Genomic DNA, 17,991 nt, shown 5'->3' on the forward strand with positions numbered 1-17,991 from the left:
TTGCCTAAGACAGAAACACAAAATGAAGCAGTACAACATGCTTGCGCTAGTCCATATCTAAGAAGACCCTTCAAGTATCCCATTCAGATGCCAATTATAAATAACAATAGGCTTCAGTGTATGATGCTGTAGTAAGCAGACACTTCAGTCTGAACTATGTATTCCAACTAAATTTACTTCTTGAGCAATCTTAAGACATCACCAACGAGCTGCAGGGAGAATCAGGTCTTGATCAATCTTAAGACATCACCAACAAGATGCAGGGAGCCAGTAACCAAGACCTGATTCAAAGTACAAACAAATGTATAAGTCTTGAGTAGGAAAGCAGTTGCAACTTGCAAAATAAGAAATATAATAAGCATAAGAAATATCCTTAGTCATGGATTAGCAGACCAGAACAAATATAAAGCAAACCAAAGCATTAAATGGAAGGACATATCATGGAATAGCAGAGCCGGAGGAAATAAGCAAACACATGAATATGAATTGAAAAGGTGGAAGAATTATACTCACTCCTTCAAAATCTGTAAGGCACACACGTATTTATAGGTCCTTAATTTGACCAACAAAAAAAGATTTATATGCCACACAAAATGTACCTAGAAACTTCTTTAGAACAAGAACCCAGTGATATACGTTGTGGCATATCACACATATTTCATTGGTCAAATCGAGGATCTAAAAATACAAGGGGGCTATAAATTTGGAAGGAAGGAGTATATGCCAAAAAAGACTGATGACTATGTACATGCACAAATGATGTAAAAGGTACTCCTTCTGTTCCATATTAGGTGTCGTTGATTTAGTACAAATTTGCACTAGATCAGCGACATCTAATACGGAACGGAGAGAGTATGTAATAATTATGGATTCTACAATGCCCACAGGAGGGTAGCAAGTTATGGATGGCAGGATGGGTGAAATATTCAAAGTCACATGATATGATGTAGTAATGGTACGAAGCATTTCAGAGAACATTACTGAAAACAAATATCTAAAGTTTTCACCTGGCATGAAGTAGATTGGTTTTCTCGAGAAGTTTTCCTTAGCCATTTAATTGCCGATGGAAGGGATTCAAAAACTAAACTAGTCCCGCTTGAACTTGGGCCATTTAGACCTGCATCGTTCCCATTCGAGTGCATCAATCATCCCCAATTCAATGGTCGTCTGACAGTATAACTCAGAACTAAGTGTGATGAATTCTAGAATACCTTTCTCTCCATGAAGTAGGTTTTCCCAAACCGTTTGGAGCGACAATTGCCATGACAAATCAATCTGCTCTCGCCCTGAAGGTGGTGATGCATGGGAACCAAGCTTGGTGTACTGCGATTGGTTTGGCACAAATAAGGCCTGATCAAAGTGAAGACCTGTGCAGAATAACTGATCATTACAGAAGACCAATGAAAGGGTCTACAATACAGATAGTCAAATGTATTCTTAATTTTGAACTTTAAAAAATGCAAGCGACTTTACAGAGTCCTCAACTGGATGCTGGTTCATTCAACCATTCAAGGCATTAACGAAATACATAACACGAAAATGAACAACTTTATCTTTGAGATGAAATGCAGGCACTCTGCCCATTTAATTAATTCCAAGAAAACAAATGCAAGGCTGTTTACAAAAGCCGTAGCTAAAGCAATTGTTCTAGTGGAAGCAGAAATCGAAGAGAACAATTGTTCTAGGAGAAATTTGTTTCCTCCAAACATGATGAGTAACTACAAAACGAAATCATTACATTGCTCAAGATCATTATCAACACATCAACAGAGAATTCGACTGGCATACCTTTTTGAGCGCATGTAACTAGAAGACGTGGAAGCAATCTCTGAGGATCTCTTACAGACATGCAATTGAACAGGAGAAACTAGAAGGACCAAGAGAATGTGAATAAGAGATAGAGTCAATTTAGTTTAATCAGAAAGGTTACCACTCCAAGGGATAACATACCTTCTTAGAATTGCTGCTACTGCGAGGCTGCTCCAAAGGACCTGGTTGTGTTATATCCTTTTCTGTAACATGGGTAAACCACTTTGCGCATATTTCCATACTTTCTGGGCTATGTGCCCCATCCAAATAGAAAACTAGGGGACAACTTGTATCCTTACATTCTGAGCTCACTTGTGGATCCGGGACAATCTGTGCTCTGCCGTGCAAACAAGCAATTGATAGCCCTTTGATGAACTGATCTGGCAAGGTACCCTGCACTCATAGTAAAATTATAATTGATCCTAACTTTCCTTTTGTGGAAATAGATAGTACTCCTTCCAACCCAAATTAATTGACGCAGCTCAAGAGTAAACTTGTCCTGGACATAGTATATGGCTGCGCCAATTAATTTGGGCCAGAGGGAGTAGTAAAAGACAGTTTGGAGTACTTACATGATCTTTGACATGTATTCTGTCCAAATGTCCTTGCTTCTCAAGCCAGGTATTAGCCAGTGCAACTGCAAGGCCTGCATTCATGTATTGGTGCTCACCATGCAGTCCAAGAGGTTGATCTTCTAATTGTCGTGGGTCCAAAGGTGGGACTACTCGGATAGAAACCTTTAATAGATTAAGTTTCATAAATTAAAAACTGGACCAATTTCTAGTCAAGTTCATTAAAACTAGAGTGCGCGAGGCAGGGTGGCGACCAAAAAAAAAGTAGCACGGAGTATAACATACACCCAATTCAGAAGCTCTCTGCTTCAGTACAGACATTGCCTCTGCTGGTTGTGGAACTGTATAGGCTGGAATTCCTTTCTGTGTTGACGAAAAAAGCCAGGCGGGAACAAAACGACAGTCAAATTTAGTTACAGCTGTTGTCAGCTGAATGATATAGGAGCAAAGCAAACATGATACGCTTTTTTAACAACTATTTTGAAGGAAAAGGTCGAAAAGAAACCTTCAATATTCCAGCCTTCTCCCTAGCAATTTCTCCAAGTGTATTTCCTGCGCATGGACCACACAACAAGCATTGGCAGCATGCACGACACAAGTTTACATGGGTGTAAAGGTACATCTTCTTTCAGTTTCATGACTAACCAAGAATTTCCATGTGATCATATCCAAGGGAAGATATCCCACAAACTACAGGGGCTTTCACCTGCAAATTTTTCAATTTTCACATGTTATGCTCATAAGTCTTTTAAAGTCAAGATGCTGGCGATGAACTCGGTGGGCTAAAGTTGAAAGAGACATAAGTTCAGAATGGACCCCAAACAGATTCTAAATAGCTTAGAGATTTAGTAGGTAGATAGATGAACGAACTATGGTACAGGCACTCTACCATAGTTTGCACCTGTGATCACAGCCCAGCCTTTATGTCACTAAAGTATAAACACAGATACTTAGTATTCAAATCAGAATGTCAAGTTGGCATTGTTGTTTTAAAAAAAATTGATGACATTGCATAAAAAGAAGGGTCAAGATGACATATTTATGTCAAAAGGACAACTTGTGCTGGTGCATGAGCTTACTTTTTGATTGGCAATTATGTCATACAAACACTTCCACACAAATCTGCATTTTTTTAATACAAAATGGTAATAGAAATGTCACACACCACATTCGTTGCATCATATTTCCCTCCCAAACCCACTTCGAGCACAGCTACATCCACCTGCTTAAACACACAAAATGAGTAGGTTATATAAAAGCATCACATATGCAGCCCTGATACTTGAGAAGTACACACATGCTCATCTACCTAAACAATAACGATGCTTCTAAATAAACTTACCCACCCTTTCATAGTTCAAATTACTATGCATATCACATATCTGCTAGTAGCATAGGCTGCAGATAATTCGAGTGAAGCTGATAAAAAAATTTGCTATGGAGGTGGGCAGTGGCAGCCTGTTAGATTCAATGAAGCTAAGCGCCTTTTCTTTCATAAACGTACAGATTAATCTGATATAGAATGAGTGCACGTCCACAGTTATCTACTTTTTAGATGTGTGAAAGTCTTCAAAATCAACACACAAGAAAAAAAAAACGACACAAGAGTGAAAGGTTATCGATAGTAAAGTATTCACAGAGTATTAACCTGCTCATCAGAAAAAATCTTAAATGCTAACAGTGCAAGGAACCTAAAGTATGCTGGCATTGGAATATCATCACCAGTCTTGACCTGGAAGGTAAACAAAATTGACCACATCAATGGGTGTTTTAGGGAAATCACTAAGTATACACTACTACGTACATAGAAGGAAATGATGCAGATTCCAGAAGTGTTTATTTCAGTCTCACTTCAAAGTGATGCAGCCGCAATGCCACCATATGAAACAAAACAGGTGACATTTACCTTCAATTTGTTCCAACACCACCAGAAATACCTAATAAACTTTTCTTCTGAAATGTCCAGCCTATAACCTCACCAGAAAAAAAAAAGACAACAAGTAAGCACAATGATGCATAGTGATAGGACGAATTAAATAAGTTCAATCAAGTCAACAACAGAAATCTCCTCGAGTCTAAAATAGGGTAAGATACCATTATGAGAAGCAAATAAATAGTTTCATTCAAAAATAAATAAATAAATAAATAAATAAACAAATGCAGTAGTGCAGCAAAGAGAAAAGTACCCATCAAGCCGAAACCGCTCACGGACATCAATCAAGTGCGGAGAGGTGAACAGTCCAGTGCGGAAACCACATGACCGAAGGATTGACTCGGCAAATGTGCAGGTCGAACCCTAACAGATAGAAAACGTACATAGCTGTGAACACCTTTGCAAGAACATCACAAAGGATTGACTCAGAAAATGTGGACGAGAACAACCAGAAAGTGTTGCTCAGTATACATTGGTCAGATATCACTAAGTCATAAACTATTATCAGAAACAACTAAAAAACACGATACACATTCCAAAAACTACAAGCACTAAACTTCAATAAGAATCAAGGCCTCAGGAAAAGGCTACGTTGTCACCAAGTATGGAAATTTCTAAAGTAAACCGCTCGAAATCAGCTCGCATCACTCCCCCAAAGGCACAAACACACATATAAAGAGCAAAGCAGGCAGTCCAATGTTTCATGTGGAAATAAAGTCGAAATGCACACAACGGCTAAATTTGGTCCATCCTGTTACGCTTATTGCTGAGCTTGGTGACCGATAAATATGTTACTGAAACCGCACGCCTAACCCATCCAAATAAGTTCGGATCGGTGTAATGCAGCACAGCCATCCCTGAGACGGCGCGCAGCTGCACACTCACCTTCCCTTTGGTCCCCGCAACGTGAACCACCTTCAGCCGCGCGATCGGTTCCTCTAGCTCTAGTATCTGGCAGAACAACCAAACCCCAGTCAGGAACAACTAAGCAAGCCACGGACTAATCGAAGAGGCACCGTCGCAGAAACACCACCTGCAGGTACTTGGCCATGAGCTCCCACTGGTTGCCGCGGTTGCCCGTGTCCGCGCGCACCTTCTGCGTGATGAGCGACGAGAGGCACCGAAGCACCTCCTCGTACTCCGCCGACCCCGTCGCCACACCTGCGCCCACCCACCACGCACCACGGAATCATTCGCCACAACCAAACGCTGCACAGAGAAGGTCCCGGTTTCGGTTCGGCCCGCGAGCTTACCTGCGTGTGCGGCGCCGGCCATGGCGCGGGGGAGGAGGAGCGGGAGCGGGCGGACGGGGCTGGGGGCGAGCGGGTGGGGAGGCGGGGAGTGGAGGGAGAGGAGGCGGCGGAGGTGGGCGAGGCGAGGGGGCGGCATGGCGAGGGAGGAGGAGGCGCGCACTGGTAGTTTGGTGGCGGCGGTGGTGGTGGTGGTGGTGGTGGTCGGAGAGGCGGAGCGCTTCGGTGGTGCGGGTGGTGGGCTCGCGCCGCCGCTCGCGCGCATCGCTCGCTCACACCAATCGTGTGATGCGGAGCGCTCACCTTGTTTTATCGTCGCTTTGCGTTGGGGTTCTAGCCGTATTCGACAGAGACGGGCCTCGTATCTCTGAGTTTTATTGGGCTTTACGGGTTACGAGGCAGGTTGTGGCCCGTTTGTAGTTTGGGGCGTTTTGCCGCGCGTTATGACGGCAGCTTGGCCCGTTATTATTATTGTTCAAGCGGCAAACCGTATGTTCAAAAACAAGCTGAGCATTTTCTTTTCTTTGAAAACCCTTAGAGGTCGTTTGGTATCCATCATTTGAACCTGAAATCCTGGAATTCATTTTAAAATTCCATAGGTGGGCTATTTGGTTGCCACAGAATTGGGCCATCATTTCATTTAGAAAATCCAGCAAAATGATGCCATGTGTAATCACAATTCCGAACTGAAACCTGTCATTCACAATTCCTGTGGCAACCAAACAAATTCAATATTGAATTCTACTAACATTTACAATTCCTGTGGCAACCAAACAAGTGTCCATTTCTGGAATTACAATGTAAATGAAATGAATACATGTATTCATTTCAAAATGCTACAAATGAAATGAAAACCTGGCTTCCAAACGACTTCTTAGTTCAATCGGTTCAACCATCGACTGGTCTTGGGGGCTGTTTGGATCGTGCCCCAGCCAGCCCCGCCAAAATTGGCACGCCAAATATTTGGCGATGGATTTTGCCGCCGGAGTCTAGCCAACGCGCGGGCACGAAAACTGAAGGGGGCGACCAAAATATTGGCGTGGTTGCGATTCTTTGGCTCTAATCCAAACGGAACCGGCAGTACTAGTCAACGACCAAAAATTTGGTTGGGCAAGCCACGGCTGCTATCCAAAGTTCCAAACAGACCCTTGGTCTTCTCCATCACACCTCTCTTCTCATAGTAGTCTCCTCTTTCGATCCCTGAAAATCGCGCGGATTCTCTCGCCCCTCTAGCTGATGTTGCTTGTCAGACTAGCTCCTCCCCACCCCCACCCTTGGAATTCCTCCGCTCACCGCCCCCTCTCCTCTATGCGTAGCTCGCCGCAATCTTTTGCTATGGCATCATCGGAATGCGCTATTGCAGGCTAGTGGTATCTTGTCCCGAGCAAGCTCGATTCTGTTCAGGAGTAGAAGGGGCCAAGGTGTACTCGTGAGAGGTTGCGAAATCCAAGCAAAACTGAAGGATTCCCCTCTGTATTGCGGTAGGGCGAGGGTGCACGCGGAGCAGGCTTGGTATTTGCTTTGGTTGCATACCACAATACCAAGCACATCTAAATGGTGGAATTCGGGCCTCCAAATACGAAACGGCAAATTGCAAGCTTGATATCATACACCCAAATGCAGTGTATAGGTTTTTCTAATGTTGTCTTTGCTCGTAGTTCTAGGAAAATCAATAGGTTGGCCCATACTATCTCATGTTGTCCTTTGTATGTTGATGTCTCGTTATCATCTATCCTTCAAATCTTTTAGGATTCATGCTTATTTTTACAATAAGCCTATTAATCTATATGCAATCCATATCGTGAGGTCCTTCCAAATTTGCATAACACAAGTACACAAACCTACCTCTCATCTCTTGATTGCCAACGTATGTGCCTACATACCGTAGTTAGGCTATTTCGACATTTTCAAAAGGTAAGAAAGGCTACAGCTGGCTACTTTATATAGGGTTTTAAAAAAAATAAAAAAATTCAGTCATATCTTGCCAAAAAAGGAATATTATGATTCAAACATGATTCAAGCTACAACTTATTCAACTATTCAACGCAACATGAAATAAAAATAAGAAGAAAAGATAAATTCATAAAACATGAAGTACAACGGCTAAATTTGAGGTTAACTAGGGGTTAACTAAGGTTATAGCTTAGCTAGGCTATTTATAACTGACATAACCGTAGCAGGAGGTCTCCTAAAAGGCTATAATCAAGACATAGTGTGGGTGGTGGTTTTGGCTCATGAGAATATATACACCCTTTATTTTGAAATGCATCTTAGACATATTTTAAAATGTTAAAAAAATTACAACAAAAAATTTGCACGTACATCTTCACGTGCTACACGCACATAAAGCTGCAAAAGCTTTATGTTTAGCCGCAAAAGCTTTATGGTTAGCAGCAAAATTTATCTTTTTTTATATAGGACACAAAACATATCGGTTTTTCGCGAAACTTGACAAACGCACGTATGTTATGGAGATGTGCATGTAGATTATTTTATCAAAAAAAAACCAACACTTTGATTTATTTATTTTTTGGTAAAGGAAGCATATGCACTGAGAGCTGAATTGAATTTCCGAGATATCGTGGGCTATTTAGAACTTTGATACAGACTCATATTCCAGAAATCAACCTCACTGTTGATTGCTTACATATACACACACCATTACACTGCAGGGCATTTATACACATACAATCCGTTGTATCCTTCACTTCGCTCTATCACAAAAGCACAGCTCGCACCACACACCAACTGCGGATTAAATTTGACCACTGACTAACTACTACTTCGATCGCTAACCAAGAACCACGCGACGCAATTACGGATAGCGAAACTGACGGGCGACGGGACAGCGCACGCACGTTAGCTGATTCAGAGCGCAGATTTGATCATGGCGGGGAACATTTCGGCGACGTCGATAGCCGGGCGCAGCAGCTTGCCCATCTCCTCCACGAACTTGTCCATGGCGGGGCCGGGCAGGCACATGGGAATGACGATGCCGTCCTCGCCCTTGGCGTTCTTGAACGGGATGAGGAAGCTGGCCACGCCGGGGATGGCGCCCACGCCGCCCTTGGCCGGACCGCCGTACACGGGCCTGCCCCACCCGAAATCCAGGTCGCCGAAGCCGGCCTTGGTGACGTCCGACGCCAGGTACGCGCGCACCACCGTGAAGTGCGGCCGCCCGCGCTGCACCATCAGGTCCGCCACCGACCGCATGTACTCGCCGTCCACCTCCCCCTTGGCCTCCTTCACCAGCCGCACGGCGTAGCTCAGGGGCCTCGCGCACAGCTCGCCCGCGGCCGACACGGCCACCGGGAAGGCGAACGCGTTGCCGTAGTAGCCGCTCGGGATGGCGCTCTGCTTGCCCTTGCCGCCGCGGGCGTTGACGATGCAGATCATCCGCATCTCCTCGTCGGCGTCGGGGGCGAGCGACACGGTGCGGCACTTCCACAGGCAGCCCGTGAGGACTTCGAAAGTGGTGGCGCGCTTCCGGAGGCCCGGCGCCAGGTGGGACCGGATGGCGGCGACCTCCTTGGCCCCGAAGAAGAAAGAGCGGTGCGCCATGTCGTCGAGCGGAATGATGGTCCCATTGGTGTCCGGCACCTCGTCGTACTCCCGGTGAGCGAAGCCAGGGCGCGGCGGGTTTCGCGCCTCCAGCAGCTCTCGCCTCCACACCGGGAGCACGGACGGCACCGTGGCGCGGCTGGCGCCCCGCGCCAGCTCCGCGACGGCGGCCAGAAATTGCACCAGCCCCTGCGCGTCTGACATGGTGTGCATCAGCCGCACCGCCAGGATGAAGCCTCCGCACGACAGCCGTGTCACCTGCACGTACGTATGCACCATAGTGAGCCACGCGCGCACCGAAAATGCTTGTACGTTCACGTGAACGTAGGTAAACGTGTGCGCTAGTGTTCCATGACAATGAAAACTAAATTACCTGGAAGAGGAGGAGTGGCGTGCCCAGGACCTCGGACGAGCCGGGGACGTCGAAGACGAGCTCCTCGAGCCCCGGGAAGGGCGGCTGCAGGGCGTCGCCGAAGTGCTCGAGGCGGACGTCCGCGTCGGCCTCGATGAATAGCACGCCCTCGCCGGTGCAGTCGACGGCGAGCTTGCGGCCCTCGAGCTCCCTAAGCCGGCCGGCGAACGGGTAGTAGTGCACGAGCGCCCTGGCCACGGCGTCCCGGACCACCGCCGCGGGGTCCCTGCCGCTCATGAACGCGTTGCGGCGGTAGAACTGGATGACGGGGATGTGGAACCGCAGACCGTCCTGGTCGTCGATGTCGGAGAGCCGCTTCAGTTCGCGCGGCGTAGGCCCCGCCGGCGCCACCAGTTCCGCCGCCTTCCTCCGCACCGTGAACTTCAACGACGCCGCCGAGCCCGCCATCAGCACTTTCTCAGGATGATTCTCAGCTAGTGCACGAGGAGGAGGAGGTTGAGCTTGGACGATAGAGGTGATCGATCGATGGTGCGGGGCTTCGGGCGCTAGCTCTTGTGTTTGCTGCTGCTGCTAGCCTGCTAGGTGCACGAGTAGAAGGAGGAGCTAGGATAGAGGTGATCGAGGTGCGGGGGCGAGCTCGTGTGTTTGCTCCTGCTCGTGCTGCTAGTTTGTGGAGAAATGGAGTGGTAGGGCACTATATATACACGCGCAGCTACTCTGAAAGTGACACTGACAGTGAGATATACTCCAATGTACCCACTTTGTATTTGTTAGCAGTTGGGTTGAAATTAGCGGGCAGTTCACTGACACTGATTTTTTTCTTTCGAATGCTGCTAGAAATAATACGGAAATAATACAGTGTGGACGAGCAACGGGGGGCATCACATCGATGACTGACTTGACCACGGCCAACGCGGTGGTCGGGGGCGTGTGCTGCGGAAGTCGCCATTCATGTGTGAGCAAGCGGGACGTACTCCGGCTCCATCGACCGCTCAACGTCCAGCAGCGCCGTTTGACTTTGAACTGGATGGCTCAGATTGAGAGATGGGGATGGGGAGAACGATTTGAATGCTAACCCGACCTGCATGGGCATTTGTTTTCGGGGGAACATGAATACTCCCTCCGATTCATCTTAGTTGTCTCTAATGTAGATGTGTATAGATATATTTTAGTTCTAGATATATCCATACTAGTGTCAAGTAATATGAATTCGAGGGAGTATTAGAATTTCCTTACAAATAAAAGCGAGCTGAGATTTTTTTCATGCAAGCGGCCATAAAATTCACCCAAGATATTGTAGAGCTGATCAAACGTGAACCGAATCAAGATGGCCGATCTAAGCCTCATGGAGAATGCAACAAGAAATTGGTATGAGAAGATCATTTCTCGCCATTTTATATGTTCGTATGAACTATGGTTGATTTGTGGTTGTTTTGGTACTTTCATACTAGGCGCCAGGTTATTAAATTTGAAACCATACATTTCATTTGGTTAATTATTTATTTGTGTAAATTGTATTTAAATTTAGCAAATAGTGTTGTGTATATTTATAAAGAGAATCAAAATAATAAAAAATATTCCTAAGGTGGACACGGACTATCCATTTGGGGGGCCGTTGGATGCAGAGGCGGATAGACCACGGACAAGACTGCTTTGGCCTTCCAAAACGGACAAATGCGGAGTGGCTGGGAGATATGATACCACACTAAATTGAAGATACTCTTATGCCCAAACGGAATAACAAGAAGCAGATAGGACACCACACTGTAGTTTCATGCAAGGTGCAGCCCATTGCTGGCCAGTCGTTCATATTTTCCAATTACAGGAGCAGACAATGGGTAACCGACCAACTCTATTATCTTGTACTCCCTCTGCTCACTAATGTAACACTATTAGCTTTTAGTATATTCAAATATCAGATTTGACACTTTAATGTTTCATAAAGATGGAATATTTTTCATGTGAGGCGACGTTTTAGTCGACAACGAGGCGTCTGTGGTGACTTCGTCAATCTCAAGACCCGCCGGATCAGTTCTTCGACACAGTCTCTTGGAGGTGCTCATAAGGATAGGGTCTGCGTGTGTTCATAGGGATGAGTGTGTGCGTGTATGTGTGAGCGTCTTTGATTGTACTGTGTTTCGCAAAAAAAAAGTAGATTAATCTATTTTGGTATGTGTTTAGTTATTTTTAGTGTGTAGATTCACTCACTATTATGTGTATCTAGTTTATTTTGAAACGTTTCAAACATCTTATATTTGTAAACAGAGGGGATATATGTTAAAGAACCTACCAGTTTACAGCTATATGTTCCGTTTTCTTGCATGAAAATGACCACTGCTTGTAGATGGACTTTATTTATAAAGCCGACCATAGGCCTTATGTTTAAAAATGACCACTGTTTGTAGATGGACTAGCAGTATCATTGCAGTTTCCGGTGAAGTCATGTACGGTTGTACGTCTTTTAGTGTGACCGTGCTTGGAAAACACCTGCAAACTACGGTTTCTTTCTTCTCTTTACTGATCGATGTGGAAATAACCTGCCAACTGCCCAGTCATGAGAACGGAAAGGAAAGACCTACGGAGTAGTAACCAGTCATTTGTTCGTGAGACCAAGTATATTGTACTGTAGTGCTCAAGTAGACAAGCAAGTGGTCTGACTAGCCCAAGTCGTTATAAATATATCAGTCATGTCACTGGCTGAAACGAAACTGATGCCACTTTCAACCACCCTGGAATAACATAAACGAGAATAAGTTGAGGACTAGACTAGATTGCTTTGGATACTGACAACGTTACTCCACTGTTCTTGACCTCCTTTTATGTAGACGTGGGGAAAGACTTGTGAGTTGTGACCAAAAGACCAGACGAACTAGATACATACTTTCACAAGAAAAGGAAGACATCATTCTCGAAGTTAAATCTTGCAGGAGGCTCATTCTTATCCCCTCCCGTCTCTCTGCTTGCTACAGTATCTGAGAGTCTCTGTGTGCGTTCCGGGCCAAACCAAGGTCCTCTCCGGCGGTGACGCTCGGAGATGGCTGAGGTGCGGCGCCGGCTTTCCCACTGTACATAGTAGGTCTAGATGTAGTTGTTGTTCCTTTATGGAGTGTGGGAGTAGAATACTAGATCTCTACGGCCGGATCTGGTATGTCCTGAGTCTCGTTTTTGTCACCGTGAAGCTTTGGTGGCAGGAGCTGCTGCGTGTGGCAAGGCTGAGCTTAGGGATCTCCGACAATAAGGCTGTGAGTTCTTCCGTTCGTGTGGTCGGGCGCGCCACCGAGCGGCCGTCATCGAGCTTCTCTGATGTACTTCCAAGGAGGAAATCAGATGAGGAGTTCTTCGCTGCGGGCTCTTCCAATAAGCGTCTCCACCCTCGGATTTCTAGAAGCGGTGATGTGAGCTTCCTTCCGGCCGGCCATGGTGGCGAGGAGAAGGAGCAGAGCAGAGACCGCGTTCTTCCAATCGGCAGGGTGGTGGGGAACCTTGCTGCAAGTTGGAGTTGATCCAATGGTGGCCGCTGCTTGCCGCCATGATTTTAGGCTGATGAGGCAGCCACTCCAGATGCGTGTGAAAGCATCAACTGAACCTCCAAGACGGAGGCCCTCTTATGGATTTCCGGCGGCGTTCAACGTTCTTTCCTTTCCAAGTGGTTTTGTCCCCGGTGAAGGAGAGAGTGGCCGGCCATGGAATCCAAGTTATCCCGGTGGAGGAGAAGAAGGACTTGATTGCTTTTCTTGTATTTTTTCTAGGGTCCTTTCTGCTAAATTGCAGGACTGGTCTGTTCTTTTTGTTTCTTTACGGTCCTGTATTAACTTTGTACCCCCACTGACTTGATATGAATGCAGCTCTGGGCCTTTCCCTGTTCAAAAAAAAAAAAAATTCTCGAAGTTAACCGTGTTGCTTTTCGAAGGGGAATTTGCACTGATTTTATAGATGAAACTTCCGCATATTTTCTATGTACAGTAGTTTGTTTCAACTATTTTTTTAATCCTCCCTTCAGCCTAAACACTCGTCACGCATTTACACAAATATAGACTAAAATCTGTCTAGATTCGCAAAAACCTGTACTTAGAGCCAGGGGAAGTATACAATTGAAGAGTACCCCCTCCTAGATATGCACAGGAAGTTACACACAACCTAGTTAGTACAATGTTTTTCTTGAAGCAAGGCAAAATATTTGCCATTTTTATTAAATAATATGAAGCTTAGAGGTTTCACACAAATGCCTAGGCCAAGTCTAAGACTTCAGCTACTCTCCTAATATAGCATTACACAAAAAATTTGCCAGCCCCACAAGGTACTCTCTTCTTTGATATTAACGATAAGCATCATCGTCGATGATGCGCGGTTGTGGAAGACCCTAGAATTTCTCTCTTTCCAGACTTCCAAAGACACAAGCATGAGTATTGAAGCCATGGATTTCCTAATGCCTTCTTGTTCCAAAGCCAACTTCTCCCATCAATCTTTCACGCAATCTTCATTTTCCAGTAATGTTGTATATATGTCTTGTCAACCAAACCAAGGAAAGAGAGCATTTCAAATGTGAATGGTGCACCGAAATTTGCAGAAAAAATACAATACAAATTCTTGCACTTGATTGCAAAGTGGGCAATTGCCACAATTTGGCTATTTTCTTTTAACCAGCCTATCCGCCATCCAAATTTTGTTTTGCAGGACCAACCATGCAAAGAATTTGCATTTAGGTGGGGCCTAAACCTTCCGTATCATGCCTTCAAGCATTGAGTGAATTAAGTTTTCAAATTTCTTTGTGTATGCCCGTAAAGCAGAGTAGTGCCCATCATTAGTGAATTTCCATGTTATAGCGTCTTTAATATCCATAGTGATCTCAATGTTGCCGACTGATTGCGTGCAAGACACACGTCCGTTGGGAACCCCAAGAGGAAGGTGTGATGCGTACAACAGCAAGTTTTCCCTCAGTAAGAAACCAAGGTTATCGAACCAGTAGGAGTCAAGGAACACGTGAAGGTTGTTGGTGGAGGAGTGTAGTGCGGTGCAACACCAGGGATTCCGGCGCCAACGTGGAACCTGCACAACACAATCAAAGTACTTTGCCCCAACGTAACGGTGAGGTTGTCAATCTCACCGGCTTGCCGTAAACAAAGGATTAGATGTATAGTGTGGAAGATGATGTTTGTTTGCGAAGAACAAGTAAAGAACAAGTATTGCAGTAGATTGTATTTCGTGATGTAAAGAATGGACCGGGGTCCACAGTTCACTAGTGGTGTCTCTCCCATAAGATAAATAGCATGTTGGGTGAACAAATTACAGTTGGGCAATTGACAAATAAAGAAGGCATAACAATGCACATACATATATCATGATGAGTACTATGAGATTTAATCGGGGCATTACGACAAAGTACATAGACCGCTATCCAAGCATGCATCTATGCCTAAAAAGTCCACCTTCAGAGTTATCATCCGAACCCCTTCCAATATTAAGTTGCAAACAACGGACAATTGCATTAAGTATGGTGCGTAATGTAATCAACACAAATATCCTTAGACAAAGCATTGATGTTTTATCCCTAGTGGCAACAGACACATCCACAACATTAGAACTTTCTCGTCATCGTCCCGCATTCAATGGAGGCATGAACCCACTATCGAGCATAAATACTCCCTCTTGGAGTCACAAGTATCAACTTGGCCAGAGCCTCTACTAGCAACGGAGAGCATGCAAGAACATAAACAACATACATGATAGATTGATAATCAACTTGACATAGTATTCAATATTTATCGGATCCCAACAAACACAACATGTAGCATTACAAATAGATGATCTTGATCATGATAACATGATAGCACAATGAGGAGAAGACAACCATCTAGCTACTGATATGGACCCATAGTCCAGGGGTGAACTACTCACACATCGATCCGGAAGCGATCATGGCGATGAAGAGCCCTCCGGGAGATGATTTCCCTCTCAGGAAGGGTGCCGGAGGCGATCTCCTGAATCCCCCGAGATGGGATTGGCGGCGGAGGCGTCTATGGAAGGTTTTCCGTATCGTGGCTCTCGGTATTGGGGGTTTCGCGATGAAGGCTTTAAGTAGTCGGAAGGGTAGGTTTAGGGGCGACATGAGGGCCCCACACGCCAGGGCGGCGCGGGCCACCCTTAGGCCGCGCGGCCCTAGTGTGGCGGCGCCTCGTCGCCCCACTTCGTTTCCCTTTCGGTCTTTTGGAAGCTTCGTGGAAAAATAAGACCCTGGGCGTTGATTGCGTCCAATTCCGAGAATATTTCCTTTGTAGGATTTCGAAACCAAAAACAACAGAAAACAAAGAATCGGCTCTTCGGCATCTCGTCAATAGGTTAGTGCCGGAAAATGCATAATAATGACATATAATGTGTATAAAACAGGTGAGTATCATCATAAAAGTAGCATGGAACATAAGAAATTATAGATACGTTTGAGACGTATCAAACATCCCCAAGCTTAGTTCCTACTCGCCCTCGAGTAGGTAAACGATAACAAGGATAATTTCTGAAGTGACATGCTATCACAATCTTGATCAATACTATTGTAAAGCATATGAGATGAATGCAGCGATTCGAAGCAATGGTGAAGATAATGAGTAAACAAATGAATCATATAGCAAAGACTTTTCATGAATAATACTTTCAAGACAAGCATCAATAAGACTTGCATAAGAGTTACTCATAAAGCAATAAATTCTTAGTAGAAAGCTTTGAAGCAACACAAAGGAAGATATAAGTTTCAGCGGTTGCTTTCAACTTCAACATATTTATCTCATGGATAATTGTCAACACAAAGTAATATAACAAGTGCAATAAGTAAACATGTAAGAATCAATGCACACAGTTGATACAAGTGTTTGCTTCTGGGATAGAAAGAATAGGTAAACTGACTCAACAATAAAGTAGAAGAATGGCCCTTCGCAGAGGGAAGCATGGATTACTATATTTGTGCTAGAGATTTTCATTTTGAAAACATAGAATTTTTTTTGTCAACGGTAGTAATAAATCATATGTGTTATGTATAAGATATCCTATAAGTTGCAAGCCTCATGCATAGTATACCAATAGTGCTCGCACCTTGTCCTAATTAACTTGGATTAACATGGATTATCATTGCATATCATATGTTTCAACCAAGTGTCACAAAGAGGTACCTCTATGCCGCCTTTACAAAGGTCTAAGGAGAAAGATCACATTGGATTTCTCGCTTTTGATTATTCTCAACTTAGACATCCATACCGGGACATACAACAGATAATGGACTCCTCTTTAATGCATAAGCATTCAACAACAGATAATATTCTCATAAGAGATTGAGGATTAATTGTCCAAACTGAAACCTCCACCATGAATCATGGCTTTGAAGGGATTCGTAGCATAGAAAACAAAAAATTTCCTACCGCGAGAACGCAATCCAAGCTATGATGCAATCTAGAAGACGGTAGCAACGAGGGGATGAACGAGACTAACCCTTGAAGATTTCCAAAGCCTACGAGATTAGATCTCGTTGTTGCAGAAGATGATCACTTGCCGCTTTCAAAAGCGCGTAGAAGATCTTGACGGTGCCACAATCGGGCAGCACCTCCGTACTCGGTCACACGTTCGGTGTTGATGAAGATGACGTCCTTCTCCCCGTTCCAGCGGGCAGTGGAACTAGTAGATACTCCTCGGAATCCCAGCAGCACGACGGCGTGGTGGTGGTGGTGGAGAACTCCGGCAGGGCTTCGCCTATGCGCTGCGGGAGTAGTATGTGGAGGAGGGGCGCTAGGGTTTGGGAAGAGAGAGGGGGTTAGGGCGCCGGCCATGGGGGGGCCCTAGGTGGTGCGGCCAAGAGTAGTCATCCCCCTCCCTCTCCTCCTCATTATATAGGTGGAAATCCCCAAGTGTTGGTATCCAAGTCTTCGAATAAGACCCGAAACCAAAACCTACCAAAGGGACAAAACCTACCCAAGGGGGCAATCCCACCCAAGGTGGGACTCCCACCCCTTCCTTGCGGGGGGTTGGCCGGCCACCTATGGTGGAGCCCACCTGGGACTCCTCCCCTTAGGGTTTGGCTGGGTATGCAAGGTGGAGTCCCTCCGGGACTCCACTTTCCATGGTGATTTCTTCCGGACTTTCTAGAACCTTCTAGAACCTGCCATAAATGCACCGGATCATTTCCAAACTTGGAATATGACTTCCTATATATGAATCTTATTCTCCGGACCATTCCGGACCTCCTCGTGATGTCCTGGATCCCATCCGAGACTCCGGACAAAATTTCGAACTCCATTCCATATTTCCATATCTACTTAAACGACATCAAACCTTAAGTGTGTCACCCTACGGTTCGCGAACTATGTAGATGTGGTGACCCTGCATACCACTGCATGTTGCAGTATGCCAGTCGTTGATATAACATTCACGAAGTACCATTCCGCAAATATTACATCCCTCAGAGTAGTACAACAGAATGTAGCAGGGTCCATAACCCATTCACTTATTATTACA

At 45.2% G+C, this 17,991-nt stretch overlaps 2 protein-coding genes across 2 annotated transcripts; both read right to left on the reverse strand.

The window, feature by feature from the left end:
* Positions 1 to 47: 47 nt before the first annotated feature.
* LOC124705787 (folylpolyglutamate synthase-like) lies at positions 48 to 5,709 on the reverse strand. Its single transcript, XM_047237483.1, has 16 exons — positions 5,568 to 5,709; positions 5,348 to 5,475; positions 5,200 to 5,265; positions 4,568 to 4,677; positions 4,288 to 4,348; positions 4,030 to 4,113; positions 3,547 to 3,603; positions 3,027 to 3,087; positions 2,887 to 2,933; positions 2,667 to 2,744; positions 2,382 to 2,546; positions 1,951 to 2,202; positions 1,789 to 1,867; positions 1,212 to 1,367; positions 1,008 to 1,117; positions 48 to 281 (listed from the first exon to the last, which is right to left on the reverse strand). The coding sequence occupies exons 1-16, from the start codon at positions 5,701 to 5,703 to the stop codon at positions 222 to 224; spliced, it is 1,650 nt and encodes a 549-aa protein (XP_047093439.1). The 5' UTR covers positions 5,704 to 5,709; the 3' UTR covers positions 48 to 221.
* Positions 5,710 to 8,244: 2,535 nt separating this feature from the next.
* Positions 8,245 to 9,960, reverse strand: LOC124649720 (benzyl alcohol O-benzoyltransferase-like). The gene is made up of 2 exons (XM_047189303.1): positions 9,499 to 9,960; positions 8,245 to 9,383 (listed from the first exon to the last, which is right to left on the reverse strand). Exons 1-2 carry the CDS (start codon positions 9,943 to 9,945, stop codon positions 8,433 to 8,435), a joined length of 1,398 nt encoding a protein of 465 aa, XP_047045259.1. The 5' UTR covers positions 9,946 to 9,960; the 3' UTR covers positions 8,245 to 8,432.
* Positions 9,961 to 17,991: the final 8,031 nt, after the last annotated feature.

Source organism: Lolium rigidum, chromosome 4 (genome assembly GCF_022539505.1).
Source record: "Lolium rigidum isolate FL_2022 chromosome 4, APGP_CSIRO_Lrig_0.1, whole genome shotgun sequence".
NCBI lineage: Eukaryota > Viridiplantae > Streptophyta > Magnoliopsida > Poales > Poaceae > Lolium > Lolium rigidum.